This window comes from Podarcis muralis, chromosome 3 (genome assembly GCF_964188315.1).
Source record: "Podarcis muralis chromosome 3, rPodMur119.hap1.1, whole genome shotgun sequence".
Lineage (NCBI taxonomy): Eukaryota > Metazoa > Chordata > Lepidosauria > Squamata > Lacertidae > Podarcis > Podarcis muralis.
Window position 1 is genome coordinate 34181632 of NC_135657.1, and position 19262 is coordinate 34200893.

Sequence of the window (19262 nt, forward strand, 5' to 3'; positions counted from 1 at the left end):
GATAAGGTTGTGTGAGTCTCCAAGGTTTCATCACCTCCAGCACTAGAAAAAAGGGTAATACCAAATCGGTCACTGGAATTAACACTGTATCAAAGGGCATCTACCATCTGTCCGAGAAACACAGCTGTACTAGCAAAGAGTAGGGTAGAGATGAATTAAGAACAAAAGTCCCTCAAAACCTCCATGGGGGAAAAGCCATCCAGCCTTTAAGGATAAAAGGATAGGAACAAGTATGAATGAAGGGGAAGTTTTCAAATCAAGTAAAACAGGCCTGCAGCTAAAACAGATGTAAGCCTCTAGCAAGAACACACAGCTAAGAACTTAGAAATGCTCCCCTTTATGCTGATATATGTAGTACATATTGAGATCTGACCTCCTTTAATCTGATCTTGCTGATAATAAACCAGATTTGTTAACATTTATTCACTGAGAGGCCAGACTGTGTTGGTGCCCAATAGATATTTGGGGTTCTAAAGTTTTAGGAGAGTGTGTTAAATGTCAGGGCGTACTTGCGCATTAAACCTTTTAGTGCAGTTCAGTGCACTATGTGGTTGCACACACATTTAGTTTTCCTTTCTATATAATCCCATATTGATCCGAGATCTAATAGAAGCAGATTACCCTGATTTCTGAAAAAGAAAGGTAGCCTCAAAATTCACCTTTCAGACATGTTCATTTATGTGCATTAATTGCATACCGGGCAAGATGACAACTGAGCAATTGACAGAAGTTTCCAGATAATGTTTGATAAAAAGGTAAAGCTACCCCTGCCCATACGGGCCAGTCTTGCCAGACTCTAGGGTTGTGCGCCCATCTCACTCTATAGGCCGGGGGCCAGCGCTGTCTGCAGACACTTCCGGGTCACGTGGCCAGTGTGACAAGCTGCATCTGGCGAGCCAGCGCAGCACACGGAACGCCGTTTACCTTCCCGCTAGTAAGCGGTCCCTATTTATCTACTTGCACCCGGGGGTGCTTTCGAACTGCTAGGTTGGCAGGCGCTGGGACCAAGCGACAGGAGCGCACCCCGCCGCAGGGATTCGAACCGCCGACCTTTCGATTGGCAAGTCCTAGGCGCTGAGGCTTTAACCCACAGCGCCACCTGCGTCCCACTATTATGTGTGATAATTACCATCTTATTCTTCTTCCACATTTGTGTGCAATAATGACCACTGTCTGACTTTAATTTTTTTTAGTAAAATGTCCATTCTTGCACAAAAAGCTGTGTAAGGAAGGAAATCTGCACCAGGTGACTGAGCTGAACATATCCAAATCAATGCACATAAGCATGAAGCAAGCTGTGTGTTGCTGTTTCATAACCTCCCACTCCATTGTGCCACTCCTAGTGCAAGCTTGTTCACTTGAGAGTAATCTCAAACCCTGATCAGTTCAGAAATTATTTGCTGAAGTACAGCTTGGGAAGAAGTGCAATATGCAGCCCGCAAGATTGCTTGATGGCAGCGTATTCTTATAAGGGTACTAATAAGACTTCTTGTTATTGGAAAAAGAACAGATTGCATGTCTGGGCATGAGGATATGCTCAGACATGTAATTGTCACATACACTTTCTGTTCTCATTTTCATCTATGTAATGGCGCTCTTCAAAAAGGTGCATGAAATTCTTTGCTCCAGCAGCATCTGGGATAAATCCTAGCAAATGCTGTACCTCCAGGAAATCCCCCTCCAAGCTGTGGTTAGATCATCCAAACCAGTTGATTTGGCTCCTACAGCAGCCTGTAAATGAAATATATATAAATTATATACATTGCAAGGGATATGACGAGAAAGGAGTTTTAATGATTGCTGCTGGTTTATGAGGCCATGAATAATGTTAAGCAGAATTAGCCAAGGGGATCATGCAATCTGAAATGCGAATCTCTCTCTCTCTGGAAATTGTAGCGCTCTGGGGAAAACTACAGTTCCCATGTTTCTTTTGGGGAAGCCGTGGCTGGGATTCAATTAATGAGTCCCACTAGCGAAAGCCCGTGCAAGGACTTCTGCTAGCACATTGGGGCTTCCCCCTTCTCACACCCTCTGCAGCCCCCACAAAATTGGCTCAGTGGGTGGGGATAACCCCCAGAACAATGTTCAGGAGAGGAGAGAGGGAATCGTTCTGTCTGGCAAGCTGATGGAACAACTGTCATGGCGTTGGGTTGAATGCACCCAACGTGCTTTAAATGTATGGTATAGATGTGATCTTTACAACATGCACCAGGTTTCCATGATGGCTAAACCCACGCCCAGGGTTCTTTTCATAATAGGCACCCTGCTGCAAACTGAAATGTCTGGCTAAGCATACAATATTCCAAAGCTTTTGGATGATACCTTTTATTGGACCAAGTGTGCTGGGCATTAATTCTCCTTTGCTAAGTTTAACCTTATTGCTGGGTGTCGATTGATACCACAGCATCCTTGTGGAGAGCAGAATTTCCCCAGGTGCTGCATCCCGTTGACCTACCGTCAAAGAATCACCGAGGGCAGCTATCACTTTGATGTCAGAAGGTTGTAGCCTGTGGACTGGATAAGGGGGTGGTGGAAGGAGGACATCATAGGGGAAGGGTGTCACTGGTATGGTTTTCTTTGTTTGTTAAGATATTCATGAATCGCTTGATACAAATACAATTCAACCAAGTCCAATCAAGCAATCAGTAAGGGTCCTTAAAATTCTACACGGACCAGAAATGATATGCTGAATGGGCTGAACTTGGAAACTAAAGAGATGGAAGCTACTTTTAAGTTGCAATCCTATGTACGCTTACCTGGGAACAAGCTTTATTAAACCCATTTGGGGCTTTCTTCTAAGTAAACATGCATAGGATTGTAACAAGCAAATCAACAATGCTAAACATTAAAACATTCTCACTAAGCAATGGCACAAATATTCCTTACGGGACGCATTTTCTAAATCCTGAATTATCTTGGTTGCCATATTCTGAGTTTAATTCTCTCTTTGGGGGGCAATCCTGCAAGCAGCTAGGAAGCTTAAATTCCACTGAAGTGAACAGAATATTCATTGTGTACAGCATTTCCACCCTTATCTATACCCACAGCAGCCCTAAAGGTACTTACGGTTGTGATAAGATACTCTTTTCAGAGCTCTGAGAATACTGGTTTTAATTTCAAAACAAGTCTACAGCCTTCACAGATGCAGAATTTGAAAGTGCAGAAAAATGCAATGGACAAAAACGCTAGAATCTTAGAAATAAATAAAAAATGAAAAAGAAGACCACGTTTATCTACCAGTTTCCCTCTCCTCCCCGCTGGTAATGTCGCAGTAACACCCCCCTGAGACTTTAAAAAATGCAAAAGAAAGAGATAGTAAAACTCTGCATTATGTGTTCTTTCTGTATCTCCTTATTTCTCACCTGATGTCGGGGCTTTTTTGGATGCAGCCTGTCCAGGGCATGACAGATCACTACCCCAGCTCTTAAAGACAAATGCAATCAACACATCATTAGAAGCTTTTCAAATGAAATGAAAATATATTGAACATGCAAGAATTTCAAGTCATGGTTCAGAAGCCCAAGAAAGCCCCACTTCCAGCCTTTGGGGGTCCATACTAATCAGCCTCCATTTATTGCCCTCATCCCCAGGCTTCATACTAGAGATAGCATGCGATCATGTAGTCCTAGTTTTACATCGCTTTCTGGGCAACCAGTAAACTCTTTGCGCCATTTCTTGAATTTTATTACGTTTCATAAGCTCACTAAATGAAAGAACATAAAAAACAACCACCAACTTGATAGCAATCACATAACACACTGACAGATGTTCTCTCAGCTCCAATATATAACATCAATAGCTGAATCCTACTGTGACCTGATTGGATCATTGCCAAAGCAAGATGACACCTAATTGGCTCTCTAAACACTCATGCTCATTGGCTACATTCAAATGAAGGAAAGGTACTGTATATCAACCTAAGTAAGTTGTGCTTCATTTTTCTGGTTATTTGGCTATAACTTTTGATAGAATACAGATAATTGAACAAACTTTGTTGCATTACATTCTTCATTAAATTATCATTCCATTCATATATAATTTTATGGTATTACTCCAAATAAAGGTGGTGTTATGAGCCATCAAATCTCTGCAATACACTTTTCCCAATAGGTTTCCACAATTTTGGCCACTAGTGTACTGTTACTTATAATTCATATCACACCTTTAGCATTTGCACATAGATTTACAATCTTCATTTTGTTTGGTTTTCAAACAGCTCATTGCAAGAGGCGCTGGCTGCATTTGCACAATTAAATCCATAAGGCAGGATTCAAAATTCAAGTTTATCTCTTGCAGGTGCATCCATCTAAAGAGAGCTCACCTCCCTTAACAGTCATTGCAGGGTGCTTATGTGAAGTGTGAAAAGATCCTGTAGACAACAGATGTTCAGTACTATGCTCACATGTATAAGGCACAGTAAATGAGAAAGGAATCACCTGGCTTGGCTTCTGTGTGGGCTCCAGAGGCGAATGTGAACCATTGCTGTTCTTGTAGGTTCCCAGGAATGGTTGGTGCTAAAAGAAAGGAAGAACATTTCAAGCTCCAAATACTGCAGAATTTATGCCAGCACCAGAAGGATGCATTTATTAGAGTTGAGGTCTGTGGGGCTTGCCAATATGAATTCAATTTAGTTCTGCAATCATGATTCTCACAAAGAAAGAAGAGTTTGGCTTTAGGAACCCATTAGAGAGAGACCAGGAAGTGGACCTAGCCCAGAATTTAAGGATGGAAAAACTTTACCCTGAAGGCAAACAAGGACATCAAATCAGGGCAGTATCACAGTTACTTTGGAAAACTGTTTCTATCTCTCCTATTAATTGAAATTTTATTGTTGCATTCTGCTAGTTAGCAATCTGTACATTTTTCAAATAAATACTAAAATAGAATAAAATCTGAAAATCTAACTTTTGCACATAAGTGGGATGGGCTTCTGAGAAAATGTGCATATGCTTGCACTCCTAGTCTATGTAAATAGACCTGCAAGTTTATGGAAGTGAGCCAAGTGAAATGTACTAGTTCTGCTTGGAGAGATGAGAAGCACAAGGAACTGGCAAGGGCAGTAAGAAAACTGGAGGCATATTGTGGAAAGGTGAAGCTTTCTATTTGTTTTCTCTGCTATGTGGCTTAGTAACCCCTGGGCCATAACAAATGTACATACAGATACACAAATGAACTCATTGTTGCAAACTGGGACAGAAAGCTCCCATCTCTGACAGAGAAAGCTTATGTGTGTGGGGGGGGAGGGGGCAGTTTCTATGAAACTCAGTACAGGTACCCCCCCCCCTTAGGCAGGGATTGTGTTCTGGGCCCCTGTGCACGTACCATATGTGGTTGACCTGTACTCAGGTTAAAGCCTACTGGGATATGATATACAATGAACTGAAAAAGGTTTTTAAAAATACCTTTATCAAAAAACCAGAGGCGTTTTTGTTGGGTATAATTGGAGAAGAAATTCCCAAAAAATATATAAATTTCTTTATGTATGCTACCACAGCCGCGAGGATACTTTTAGCCCATAAATGGAAGCAGCAGGAGCTTCCAACATTGGAAGAATGGCAGACTAAAATGATGGAATATGCAGAATTGGCGAAGCTGATGGGGAAGATCCGAAAGCAGCGCAACAAGCTGTTCGAAAAGGACTGGAGTAAATTTATGCAATATATGAGAGAACATTGTAAACATTTGAAAACGTTTGCAGGTTTGAGTTAAAATATTTTGCAATGTTAATTTTTGGAACCTCTTTACAATTATCAAGGTAAATTTTATCAGCATGAAAGAAGGTAAATAGGTTGATATAGAAATGCTAAATTGTAAGTGAATATTTATGAAAGCCAAGGAGTGGGGGGGGGTCAAGGCTCAGTTTGAGCAAGGCTATAGGTGATGTTATGATCTTAATGGATTGTGATTATGGTCAAAATAATGTAAACTCAAAAAAAATATTATATATATATATATATATATATATATATATATATATATATAAAAGTAAGGGAAATCACGTAAAGTGGGGACACCCTTTAAACACCCTCTCTGCTGCTCTCTCAGACTAAAAATACTGCATTAATTACTTCCCAGCACCATGCACATAGAGTTGTGTGTGAGTCGGTTGTGCATAGATAGGGGGACACCTGTATTCTAAAAAGAGGGCTTAGTTGGAAAAATAATTGATCACATAAGACAGTGGCTTATCCTTTGAGTGTTAGATTGCTGAGACCCACATTTGACACCTTTTGCCCTGAAAGATGATGCTCTATTTACCAGAGTTGGGCAGCTCAGGGCTACATTATCTGTAAAGTTGAAGGAAATGGATTTCTTCCCTAAAGGTTGAAGCTGCAAAACAAAACAAATGGTTATATAACAGTGTTTCTTCTCCCCCCCCCTAATAATTGTCTTTCAAAATAAAAACTAATAAATACTATTATGCATTTGTTCCATAATTTGATCCCCGAGGCACTTTGCAAACTCATTTTCTCAAGGGTTCTCAGTTTTATTGCCACTGAAATTTAACTAAAATTCTAAGTGAGTGACACAGCAACTGTCTACAGGACAATAAGTTCACAGCAGTGAGAGCAAGGATTATCTCACCTTTTCCTGAAAGCCTTTGGGTCACCCCCCCCTTTCCCTATGCTCTTATGGTAACTTATCCAAAACACATGTAATTGAAATAATCATATATTCTTTTCCTGCCTACCGTTGTTTCCATATGTACCTTCCTGTTGTTTCCTTGTTTCTCTCAAGTCTGTAAGCCCCTTGGGAATAATTGTTATGTCTGCTCCTTAGAAGGCCTCATGTACATAGGTGTTACTATATCTACTATATATATATTTAGAAGTTGTTTGTTCACTATGAATTTGAACATCCCTTAAGAAATTGCAACCAATTTTTGTATGATGGTTCAATGAACTTTGTCTATGTCTGGATAAGATTGGATACTATCTCGAATCAAAATGGTGGCCTAAACCTTTCAAAACTGTGCTAGTTTTAAGCACTATTTTTCAAAGTAGCACAGATTTTTTAGTTTCTTAGAATTCCTGAGCAATTCTAGTTGCTAGTAAACAAATAAATACATAGTCTGAAGACAACAAGGAGAAAATCTGAATATGCAGAATATATTTTAATGGCATAAAGGTCTTTGCTACCCAGGAGATATACACTGTACAAATAAGAGGACATTAGCAAAATTCTCAAATCCCATGCCCTACCATATTGTTCCAGAGGGCCCGAGAAAGCTGGGAATGTGACTTTTGACTCAGATGAAAGCAATCAGGTGCAAAGAAAGAGATGTCTGGACGTCCATCCTGAAAAGGTTGAAAAAAGGTTGAGAGAGTGGGGGGTTCAAAGAGACAATCCCGAAAATTCAATCCAGTGAAAATGTTTGAATTCTTTAGTGTCTAGTCTGAAACTATCAGAGACTGCCTGAATTCTCTGGTAACTAATATTCCATTCAAGTCAATAGCAGGGGGTGGAGGCATTACACGGTATGTGTCAATTCTGTCAAATCTGATCTGAGCTCTTTCAGGTCAATAAAGTTCTTGCGTTGCCACAACAGTTTTTCTTAACTTTACTTGCAGCATAAACTGCTTTTTAAAAAGTTACTTCAAGCCTGAAAGAACTAGGAAACATGAATTAAAAGGATGCACAACAGAATACAAAACGATAGGTCACATTTATAAACTGCAAAAGAGCAATTTATGTAAACTGACAAATTACAACTTGCTGCAAAAAATGTAAAATGTTGAAATCAGTCAACATTTTCAAAGCTGATGTAACCCTGCTGGTGTTTCTTTAAGAGTGACAAACAAAGCAACTGTCAGTCACAGCGAATACTCAGCCTTCATCTATAGTTTTAACAAGCCCTGGTCATTTCAGTTCCTCTTTTGAAAACAGTTGCATAGTATCTCAGTCTGAAAGGTTCTTTTATGGCAGGACAGGTTTTGTCCTTGCTAACAAAGCTTCTTCTTATTTTTGCTTTGCATTGTGCTTTGTATTTTAGTATATATATATGTTCCCAATCCCAGAGAAAATTAAGAAATGCTGGTGCAGGTCTAAACTAAAGGGTACTGGGTCTTCATACTAGTAACCTCAGCTCACAAACACTGCAAAGGTGCAGGAATGGAACTCATTACATATTTTTACTTCTGTGCGCAGTCTAATATGGAATAGTAGGCCACTGGTCTGAGTGTTCTGTGAACCCACATGGAAGTGCTGGCTGCTGTGCAGGAAGTCCTTCTCATCACCTCAATATAGGTCAGTGTTCATAGACCACACGCTATGCTCAGTAAGGATCAGACACAGTCTAACCACTGCATGAGCAAGGCAGTATGAATGCTGAATAATCAAGCCGCCCCCAGAGTCCAAGACTCAATCCAAATTGCATCATAACAGCCTTATGTCAAAATTTCAAGATCCCACAGAATGTCCTAAAAGCTCTGCAGGCTTTCTTATAAGGTAAGCAACATACACATCCACGTTCAATCCAGCCAAGACACACCTGTAGAAGAGGAAGTACGATGCTTTGGAGGAAAGGCTGCAGTACTACTGTAAAATCTTCTTGGGTGTCATACTTGCCAGTCTCCACTAGGCTTTGCAGACTGCTCTGTGGAATAAAAATAAAAGGAGTACCTCAAGAACAGACCATGGTTTCATATTATGATTTGCAAGATGTAAACAAACCACAGTTCAAGGCACACTAAACTATGGTATAATGTTGAACCATAATTTAGCAGAAAGTGTGGGCCAGGGTACTGTTAGGAAACTAATTTCTGTGCCAAGAACAGCACAGAAATCACACACATAATATACATGGTCCAGATTATAACAAATCAGGAAATGTTGGTGGGGTTCTCTTGAGACAGTTATCCAATTTTTGTCTCTAGAGTGTGGTAGTTTTAAATCATGTTGTAGGATGTTCCAGAAGAACAATATATGGTTGCTTTGGGGTATAATGTAACAACATTCATACAAAGACAGCAGATAACATGCAAAATGGCAATATTGATTCTTTGCAGATATACCTGATAAGCTTTGACTGCTTCCTTCATCCTCGCCAGCTCTGGTGAGCCTTCTTGAACGGTGAGAACACACTCACAGTTTTCTCTGCATATGAAATTAAAGGGAGTGTGGGACAAAAACAGCATATATTGATAAAGCCATATTTTGGAACTACGAGTAGTTATCATGGTCACTGTCTGTTGGCTGTTTCAGGTTATACTGATGTTTAAGAGTATAGACTATCTCCTTGTTATCTGTGCTATAAAGTACACATTTTTTCTTTGTTTTTGGGTTTCCCTTTTATTTTTATATTTTTAGGATGTTGTAAACTGCTTAGAGATTGTATTTGAAATAAGATGATAGATGATAGATGATAGATGATAGATAGATAGATAGATAGATAGATAGACAGACAGACAGATAGATAGATAGATAAGGAAATGTAGAAAGTAGAAAGTCACTGAAAATCAGAATTGGAAACATAAAAGAAATCAGAATTATAGAAGTGATGGTAGGGGATTATACTGGATCCAAGGACTCAAATACAATTTTAATGTTTCACTTTTGCCATCACAAGAAACCAAGGATATCCAGAGTGATTACTACTACTCTAATTAGGGGCGGGGGGAAAAGCAACCGAGAAACTTATAGGACCTTAAAGACTAATTTACCATAGAATAAGGGTTTTGAGGACTGCAGTCCACTTCATCGGATGCTAAGGAATGAAGACAGACTAAATATAATCTATTTATTCTACATCTGTGTTTTGTTTCCCAAGGAAATCTGCTAAATCGTGACTTGGTAGGGAAAACACAACCTGCACAATATGACATATTGAGGCTACCACACATGGCTTGTTATGACAGATCCTGCTGGCTTGTAATTAGCTTTCTCAAAATGCCTAATACAAAGGCATTTCAGAAAGTTTTCCTATATTTGTGCCATCATGGGCTTTTGTCTCATTTTAGCCGATTAAGAATTTGCAGTCCGAGAGATGCTTCCATTTCAAGCCCTTCCTCTGTGCTAGAGTAAAGCCATCCCTAGACATACCATTATACTGGGATCTCACCTAACATCCAGTGAGCAGATCACTTGCTCACCATCCACCACTGTACATTTAAAGCACATGGCTGCTCCGAAAGAATGCTGGGAATTGCAGTTCTGTGAGGGGTAAACTACAGCTCCTAGGATTCACTGGGGGAAGCCATGTGCTTTAAGTACCCGGTGGTGTGGATGCCATGCAGAATGACCCAGATATACTTGGATGACATGGATACCAAAGCTGGCTTACACTGCTAAATGAGCAGGACAGGGCAATCTGCTATCCAGAAACAGTTGTCTCAGAGGAAGAAGGTCCATTGCATTCACAAGATTCACCAAAGCTTTCGGCACCTGGTGGGAAAGGAAGCACTAAGTTATAGGAGACAACAGTGTGTGAAAAACACAGGACTTGCGTCGTTTCTATGTCAAAGCAGCTATCGAGCCTGATTCATGGCTCATCTTGTTTGACCCAGTTTCCCCCATATCCCTACCCTTCCGCATGGAAGCTTTCCAGGAAGATTAGATAATGGTGATTAACGTTAATGTGAGTGTGTCATGGTCACCTACAGAATATAGTTGGTGACAGTAATTAGTGATATAGTGGCACAAGTCCACCCCCCCCTACCCAGTCACATTATATTACTCATTCAGGCACATGGCTCCCTTGTGGCTTTGCAATAATGCTTGTAGGATGTCCTTCTATAGTCACTGAAACATCCCTTTGGAGAGTTTTATACCATAGCTAAAGGCTTCCCTGCACAATCAAGCACAGAATACTCCAAGTGTATATTATCCTTTCCAGACATTTTCTAAATAAATCATGTGAAGACCTAGGACCTGATTATTATTATTATTGCTATTTGAATTTATATACCCCCCTATACCCGGGGGTCTCAGGTCAGTTCACAGAATAAAATCAATATATAAAATCACAGAATACATAATAAAAATAAAAACAACAACCCAATAGCCCCCGCCCCCAAAAGAGCACATTTTAAAAGGGCATAGGATGTAAATCAGATCAACCAAAAGCCTGGTTAAAAAGGAATGTAATTGCCTGGCACCTAAGGGTGTATAATGAAGGCGCCAGGTGAACTTCCCTGGGGAGAGCATTCCCACAGATGGGGAGCCACTGCAGAGAAGGCCCATTCTCGTATTTTCACCCTCCATACCTCTCGAGGAGGAGGCAAATGAAGAAGGGCCTCAGAAGATTATCTCAGGGTCCTGGCAGGCAGTGGCATAGCAAGGTCAGGTGGTACCGAGTGCGAAAAATTTCTTCTCACCCCCCCCCCACTGATTTTTTTGGCCTGCAAAAATGGTTTAACTTTATTTCATTTTTTTTGGGAAGCCAGAGATTGCGTGCCTTGCTGAGGGACCTTTTTGGCACCTTGGAGGTGACACCCAGGGCAGACCGCATCTACCACACCCACCTGCTGGTAGGTTCATATGGGAAAAATGGGATAACATGGAATAGGCAGGGAGAAGAGGGAGCATTTTGCCACATATTACTAGACATATTCTATGTGCTATTTGAAGGGATCCCATGACACCTATTTAACTGAATCCTACATAGCAATAGTAGATTTGTATGTGCATTATTTGAGTCCATGTATAGGAAGGGGGGGACGCGGGTGGCGCTGTGGGTTAAACTACAGACTTGCCGATCAGAAGGTCGGCGGTTCAAATCCCCGCAATGGGGTGAGCTCCCGTTGCTCAGTCCCAGCTCCTGCCAACCTAGCAGTTCAAAAGCATGTCAAAGTGCAAGTAGATAAATAGGTACCGCTCCGGCGGAAGGTAAATGGCGTTTCTGTGCGTTGCTCTGGTTCACCAGAAGCGGCTTAGTTATGCTGGCCACATGACCCGGAAGCTGTACGCCGGCTCCTTCGGACAATAAAGCGAGATGAGCGCTGCAACCCCAGAGTCGGCCACGACTGGACCTAATGGTCAGGGGTCCCTTTACCTTTACCTATAGGAAGGGGAGAATTGCATTTCTCCACCAACCAAGCAATACCACTTTAGTACTGAGAAATTGTATGGATGTGGTAGAATGTGACCTCACTAGAGGTTGGGTGGGTAGTAAGAAATTGTGGTCAGCCTCAGACCATTTCAAGTGATGGGTCTGAAAATCTCCTTAAAAACCACCACTGTGTGATTATGTAGCAACATCCTAAAATAAAATGAAAAGATGCTCTCCAGGCAGCAGCCACCTACCTCTGCATGAAGAAGGTCAAGTGCTTTTTGAACACGGCTTGAAAAGTTTACAGCTGAATAGTGATCCTGATACAAGTAGGAGACAGAAAGAGAGAGTTACTAGTCCTAAAAAAGGTAAAAGTGACCTTTGCAAATATTATAAAGACACGAGATTAATCATGCAAGTCACTCCTTACTGGGAAACATAACATGGAATTCATGATGTAGCTTAAAAAAAAAAAATGATGCTAGTGAATTTTTGCATCCCAATTAAGAGTTACAATGAACAAATGAAACCTTTCCCAATTAATTAATTAATTAATTAATTAATTAATTAATTAAATGTGTATACCACTCTTCATTCATAGATCTCAGGGTGGTTCACAACAAAAAAATACAAGATAAAAAACACAAAATACAAGATGCTCTGAACCTGGCTGTCTCGATCATTGTGGACAGGACAATAATTATAATGTTTTTGCATAATCTGACATCTGCACAATCCGGGACCCCTGAAGACTAGATGTTTCCCTGCCTATGGAATGTCACATCCTTCAGCTCTTATGAGAGGGATAGAAATAACATACTGAATATTCTTAAGACAGCGAAGGAGTCAGAAAGTAGAGAATGAAATGGATGTTCAGTGGTCTACAAATTTCCAACATGATCTGTTTGTACAGCAAATGCACCATTAAGTCTCCAATGCTTTCTTTCATCTCAAAGAAACAAACCCTACAGGGAGGTCACATTTGGAACATCTTGTGGTTGGGGAAGCAAAGCAGACCACCCTCTTTTCATAACCATCTTTAACCAGCATCCCAAGAGTTGATTTGATACCTGCAGCTACATCTTCAACTTCAAAAAAGCTATGGGGACTCCCTAAAATTTGAATTTCCTTCGTCTAATAGTTCTGACACTCAGGTTGTGGGCTGCTAAGGCTGTTCAGAATTTTTTTCTGTGTGGCTAGTCTAGGGCTTTTGTAATATTAAGCAGCCAAAATGAACCACACGGAAGTGTGGCGTTTATCAACTTGTGTCCTTAGAAAACACTGCAAACTGTGGCCAGAGCAGGTAAGAGAGTCAATCTCCTTCCAGCTTCCACTTAAAGTCATTTTTTCAAACCCAGAATGATACTTTAGGCAGCACAACTACCTTTGCTCTGGTGCTAATAATAGCTAGAGTCTCCACCCAAGCCATCTAGGCTGCATTAGGGTCTCCAGGCTTTGAGATTTCATCTTTTACCATCACAAAGGAAAGCCTTTACTGATTCCCTGAAAACCACTGTTTTGGCTTTCATCCAGCATCTCAGTGCTTTGAGAACATCCCCATAACTCACCATGTCTTTGCAATAGTTGCACAGATCATGGACTCCAATGAATACAGTTATGACCTTCCAGTCTGTGTCAAAATTGATTCTCTAAGCAAAGAAAAAGAATGCACGTGTTACCACTGCTGACTTATTCACACAGGTATATAATGCATGGTTGCCAACCGACATGAAGCAATTATCGGCAACCCTTCATAGAATGTGACAAGTAAGCAAGTTTCTTGAATGTTGTCAACCTACCGAGTCATTTTTCATTAATTTCACAAGGTGCTTTACTTGGTCTGGTAATTTCCTAGGAAAGAGGGGACAAGGTAAAATGACACAGGGCATGTATTTGATGCCTGGATATATCTGTAGACTCATCCTTAGAAACAGGTATGTACAATGAGAAGTGGCTATTCCCATTTTACCAAGAGAGAACTGCAGTCCCAGAAAGGGAAACGACTTGCCTAATCTAACCTGGCAAATCATTGGCTAAAATGGAATTTGGGTTTCCTGAGACCCAGGGGGGCACTTTAAGACTATATTGTCTTTGTTTACAACTGGACTGGGAAAACAGGACCAAGGAAAAATGAGTCATCCATGAAAATGCCTGATGACTCATTTCTAACAGCAAGGGAGCCCCAGTCCTAAATTAGTCCTCTGGCAGTCCTGGACCACAAGAAGGGAGAGCAGGAGCCTTGAAGGTGCTCCTCAAAAGTTAGCATGTGGACAGCATCTGGACAGTTTATGCAAAGGTGTCCTCTTTCTTTGCCCTCTTCTTTTGTCCTATGTTTCCACCCTTTTGGTCCCCATAAGCAGAGATTCTGACTTCCGCTGGGGTACTTTAGTGAAAACACACAAAAGCAGAAAGAACATTTGAAATTTCCTTTCAAAACCTTAATCGAAACCAGGAATGAACTAGTGATGGCGGCCTCCAAGCGAAAACTGCTCCTTCTTTGAGTTACTTTTTTTCAACTCCTAGTTTTGCTCTGTAGTCCCTGACTGAAACAAGTGCATGAAAAAGTAGTCTGCAAAAAAAACAAAAAACCACCACCAACAACAACCCAGAAGACTAATGGAAACGTTAGGCTTTTAAGGAAGCTCCAGGGCTTGGAAGGAGCTGAAACACATTTCATTTCTTTCCCATGATTAAGCTTGTGTGACATTTCAAATGCTACTTTGGGTTCTTGGTTTTGATTTACATTCTTCGACAATGAAAATGAAAATAAAAAATGGTTTCATATCAGCAGAGAGGAATAGTCGGATTAGGTAAGGTAATTCCTTTCTTCCTTTTGTTGCTGTATGGTATTCCAGGAACCATATCAAGTTTACTTTATCTCTGCCAGATAAGGCTGTAAATACTATGTGGTAGAAATGACTTCTAATATGTGTGTCTTTGAGAGTTCAGGGACATCACCATAGTATCTGAGCACATAAAGACAATAAATGAGACCATGGGAAAGGGGAGCACCTGCCTTCTCTCACTGTACTAAATATGAACCATATGGATAAATATCTATGAAAGCAACTTCCTTCATGTTTTCACAGAATGACTGCAAGACAAAGAAGCTGGGTAATACTTAGGACTCACCTCCTTTCTATCAAGGCCTAGTTAGGCTGGGGTCACATCCATGCTGCATATTTAAAGCAGCTTTAATTGGTACCACTTTAACAGACATGGTTTCCCTTGAGAGTCCTCATGGAGTTACAGTACAAAAGCACACCAGTGCAAGTAGATAAATAGGTACCACTGTGGCGGGAAGGTAAACAGCGTTTCTGTGTGCTCTGGCTCCCATCGCGGTGTTCCATTGTGCCAGAAGCGGCTTAGTCATGCTGGCCACCTGACCTGGAAAGCTGTCTGTGGACAAACACCGGCTCCCTCGGCCTGAAAGTGAGATGAGCGCTGCAACCCCAGAGTCGCCTTTGACTGGACTTAACTGTCCAGGGGTCCTTTACTTTTTTACCTTTACAGTTCCCTTAGCAAACTATAGTACCCAGAATTCTTCAGAGGAAGCCATGGATGTCAAAGTGATCTAAGTGAGTTAAACATGGGGTGTGGATGTGACCGGGGGGGGGCAGAGGGGCAGTGGCCCCAGGCACATTTTTTGGGGGTGCATTCTGCTCCTTGCTGCTCTGCCAGCCCTGTGCTGCTGCTGCCCACCCACAGCCCTTGGCAGGCACAAAAAGCATGCCCTGCTAGTCCAGTGCCACTTTGTGATGCTGCAGGGGCTGCGTGAGGATGAAGCGACGGGCATGCGCCACACCGCCGCCACGAGCTGAACAATTTCCACATGACACTATGCCGTGGATAGACATACTCAGCTGGTGCTCTTGGAACTGCTTGGTTGAGAAAGGCAGTTGGCTTTCTTAGGTCTCCTGTGCCAGTCGAATATCCCGTGAGGTTAGCATTGAACTCACGGAGGATATCTGAAAGAAAGAAAATAATAACTTCGGTGGTTTAAAAAAACTCTTGTTTTCTTCTTGTTTTAATGTTGTTACCACTCTGAGCACTACTCTCGTAAGCAGAAAGCAGGACAGGTATTATTCTAGTAAATGAGCGAGTAACTTGGAAGTATATAGGTGAAATAATTGATGCGGAGTCAGGAACCTGAGAAGACCTTGGCTGGGTGGTTGGAGAAGACAACAGGATGACAAAGTAGGGGAAATGTTGGAGGATGTCAAGCCCTGGCGGAGTGGCAGGATGGCACCAGGCAGAATGGATTTAGGCTGGAGCCTAACTCCATTCAGCTTAGTCATATGACCTGGCAACCTGGTGGAACTTATGGCGGCAAAAAGGGAGATGTAAGTAAACTGCATTTTAAAGGCTTGCTTTCCCTCTGCCAGGCTTAGGCCAGGTCAGCCGCAGTAGTCCCACTCCTGAAAGGAGTTTGGAATAGGGGTAATTTGTGCATGTTTAATTTAAGCCAACAGCTTCCTGTTCTTAGGATTGCTTTATAACTCTGGATCCAACCCCTTGACTTTTACTTACTGGGCAAAGTTGTTACATTCCTTAATGAAGCATCTCCTCCAATGCTGCAATAAGAGAAAGAAAGAAAGAAAGAAAGAAAGAAAGAAAGAAAGAAAGAAAGAAAGAAAGAAAGAAAGAAAGAAAGAGAGCCTCTTAGCCAAGTTTTAGCCAGTAAGAGGAACAATGACAAACACCAAAAGGTACATTTCATGCTTTTGCAAGGGGATAATGTGGAGAGGTGCCTGTGGGATTTTCTGCTTTGGGGCCAAAATATCTTGACTAACCTTGTCGCTGAAGATTTTCAAAATTCAACATTCACAAGCTAGTCTCCCTATCAGAATAATTGTGGAGTTTCCTTTTGTTTACTTCCTACCCCTTTTATTTAGGTGGGAGGCAGACTTCGGTCTTTCAAATTTCAGTGACACCCTGTGTGAGGCCCAAATTCGACACCCACCCCACCTCTTGCCTTCCCTTCTGCTCAATTCACTACATCATAGATGTGACACCCTGCAGTGCCCCCCTAGGCTCAGTGCCCAGTGTGGCAAAACCAGACACAATGCCCTAAAACTGCCTACTGTATATGGGAGGAAATATCCACAAATGCAAGTCAGTGGCTATTTGTGGAGCAAAATCACAAGGATAGTTACCTACCTCCAAGCCAGCCCCCAATACTGCGTATTCATATCCATCAGGTCATTTGGTTTTGCTCCAATGCCATTACCAGCCTGCCTCAGAGAGACCAAAGAGATAGATGAAGTTGGTAACTCACGTATTTTGTTTTGTTGTTGTTCATAATGAAAAATGTGCTTTTAAGGCTTCGGGCTCCTAGAACAAGGGCAGCTGACCCTTTTTGTCAGAGCCTCCATGGCATTTTGAAAGCTCTATGTACACTGTGTTCCATCAACAGGATTTATGGCTGCATGAAGCCGGGTTTAGAAACATTATCAGCATGACTCGAGATAACTGGACAATAAATGGGGCAATTAATCGAGATGTGGCACCCAATCAGGCCAATGAACTTTTACAACACCCTGTCCCATATTCACTCTGTACAGGATAATACAGAGAATGTGAAATGGAGTTGGTGCATGTGCGCAAATGACTGGCTGGATTATATGATAATTTGGCACTTTACATAATGTGGCATATGGGGGAAGAGTTTTGACTATTTTTAGGGTTTTTTTGTCCTGCCTAATGATAATCAGAATATTATAAAACACATAATAAAATACAATAAAACAGCAATGATATCAAAGAACCCCCAGAAAATATCAGGTAGGAAAAACTTCAATAAAAACACCAGCTAAAAGTTATTTCAACACATTTACAATATAGGGGAATGGCCTATTTAAAGAAAACTTTATTGACCGGACGGTGAAAGGTCTTTGAAGATGGGGCCAACTGGACACAGTCAGCCTTCATCTCCATCCTGGCTCCACCCCTCAGCTTGCACCTGATAGGGCAATTTCAAACTTTGTGATGGCAGCTGGCCAAGGAGGCGTTCCAATGGCTGGTCACCATGGTGAAGTCATTTTGCCCTCTGGGGTGTGAGGGGTTTCCACACTGGGCTGCAACTGCCAGAAAAAGGTATTTGAAGCTGGACCTCAACTGGCAAGGAGTTCTAAAGCCTTGGAACCAGGGCCAGATTTAGGTTTGATGAGGGCCTAAGCGACTGAAGGTAATGGGGCCCTTTATATGTCCAGCTGTCCTTTGTCAACAGCAAATTGTCACTGTTTTTTGTGTTGAATATATGCTATATGGTATCCTATATATAGAAATGAGCAAACCAGTGATATTTTAGGGAGCAGGCTAGTAGCAGGTGGGGCCCATTACTTACATCATAGGAGCCTACACAACACAAAACACTGTTGCTGTATGTAGGATGCAACTTATTTTAGTTGTTTTTTATCTTATATTTTGGAAACGTACATCCAGTTTTCTTTTCCTTTAAAACAATTTTGGGCCCCCAAGAGAGTGGTGCTCTAAGCTATAGCTTGTTTAGTTTATATGTAAATCTGGCACTGCTTGGAACCATCACCAAGAACTCTGGCTAGCTACGTGGATGATTGGGAATAAGGGAATCTATGTGCGGAGCGGTGCATGCAGCCATCTTACATATAAATGTGGTGGCCACTATCTCCCATCAGTGATGACACCCCCCCCCCCCGGCTGTAGCAAATGTTCCATCTGCTTAGCATGCTAAAGTATTCTACATGCCACAAGCCAGTATGTAAGCCAAATACCCTCCTCCGTCTAAGCAAGCAAACTGTGATGCAGCTCGCTTTGGGGGATGGCAAAAGGAGCAATGTTTCTTACAGTCAAGGAATCCCCCAGGGCAGCAATTACTTGCACGTCAGCTGGTTTCAAGCTATGCACTATAAGGAAAAAGAAAGAAAGAAAAAGATGTGGTTAAATTTGCAACAGGAAGGAGAATTATGTTAATCATAGGATGTGAATTAGTGAATGTTTATACTCCAGTGCTGAGAGACATCAAACGTGCTCTGATTCACAAAATTTAGCAGTTTTGTATAAAATAAAACAATGGCCGTGTAGGGCAAGATAGAAACATACTGATCAATCTATCAGTGAAGAGGCTGAATGCCTAAGCTACCATTAAGGATTTTGATTATCAAAAGATCCAAAGGATAGGATCGGGCCGTTTAATTCTGTTCGGCACTGAATCTTTGTACAACACAAGGAGTTGGTGTTCCATATATATCTGGCACTCCTATGCATTATAAGATACCAGCTCTATAAGTGGAAC

The 19262-nt window shown here is 41.5% G+C and overlaps 1 protein-coding gene across 1 annotated transcript in view; it reads right to left on the minus strand.

Moving 5' to 3' along the window:
• PLB1 (phospholipase B1) overlaps window positions 1-19262 on the minus strand; it is an 89101-nt gene that overhangs the window by 25803 nt on the left and 44036 nt on the right. Inside the window, exons 21-37 of the mRNA XM_028724449.2 lie at window positions 18815-18873; window positions 17150-17223; window positions 16520-16563; window positions 15849-15957; window positions 13789-13840; window positions 13558-13638; window positions 12244-12309; window positions 10283-10383; window positions 9015-9096; window positions 8492-8596; window positions 7203-7298; window positions 6259-6330; window positions 4437-4514; window positions 3363-3423; window positions 2456-2514; window positions 1664-1731; window positions 1-42 (exon numbers count right to left, since the gene is read on the minus strand). The exon at window positions 1-42 is cut by the window's left edge and continues 2 nt beyond it. Of these exons, the coding sequence (XP_028580282.2) occupies window positions 1-42; window positions 1664-1731; window positions 2456-2514; window positions 3363-3423; window positions 4437-4514; window positions 6259-6330; window positions 7203-7298; window positions 8492-8596; window positions 9015-9096; window positions 10283-10383; window positions 12244-12309; window positions 13558-13638; window positions 13789-13840; window positions 15849-15957; window positions 16520-16563; window positions 17150-17223; window positions 18815-18873 (1249 nt within the window). The remainder of the gene's footprint in view (window positions 43-1663; window positions 1732-2455; window positions 2515-3362; window positions 3424-4436; window positions 4515-6258; window positions 6331-7202; window positions 7299-8491; window positions 8597-9014; window positions 9097-10282; window positions 10384-12243; window positions 12310-13557; window positions 13639-13788; window positions 13841-15848; window positions 15958-16519; window positions 16564-17149; window positions 17224-18814; window positions 18874-19262) is intronic.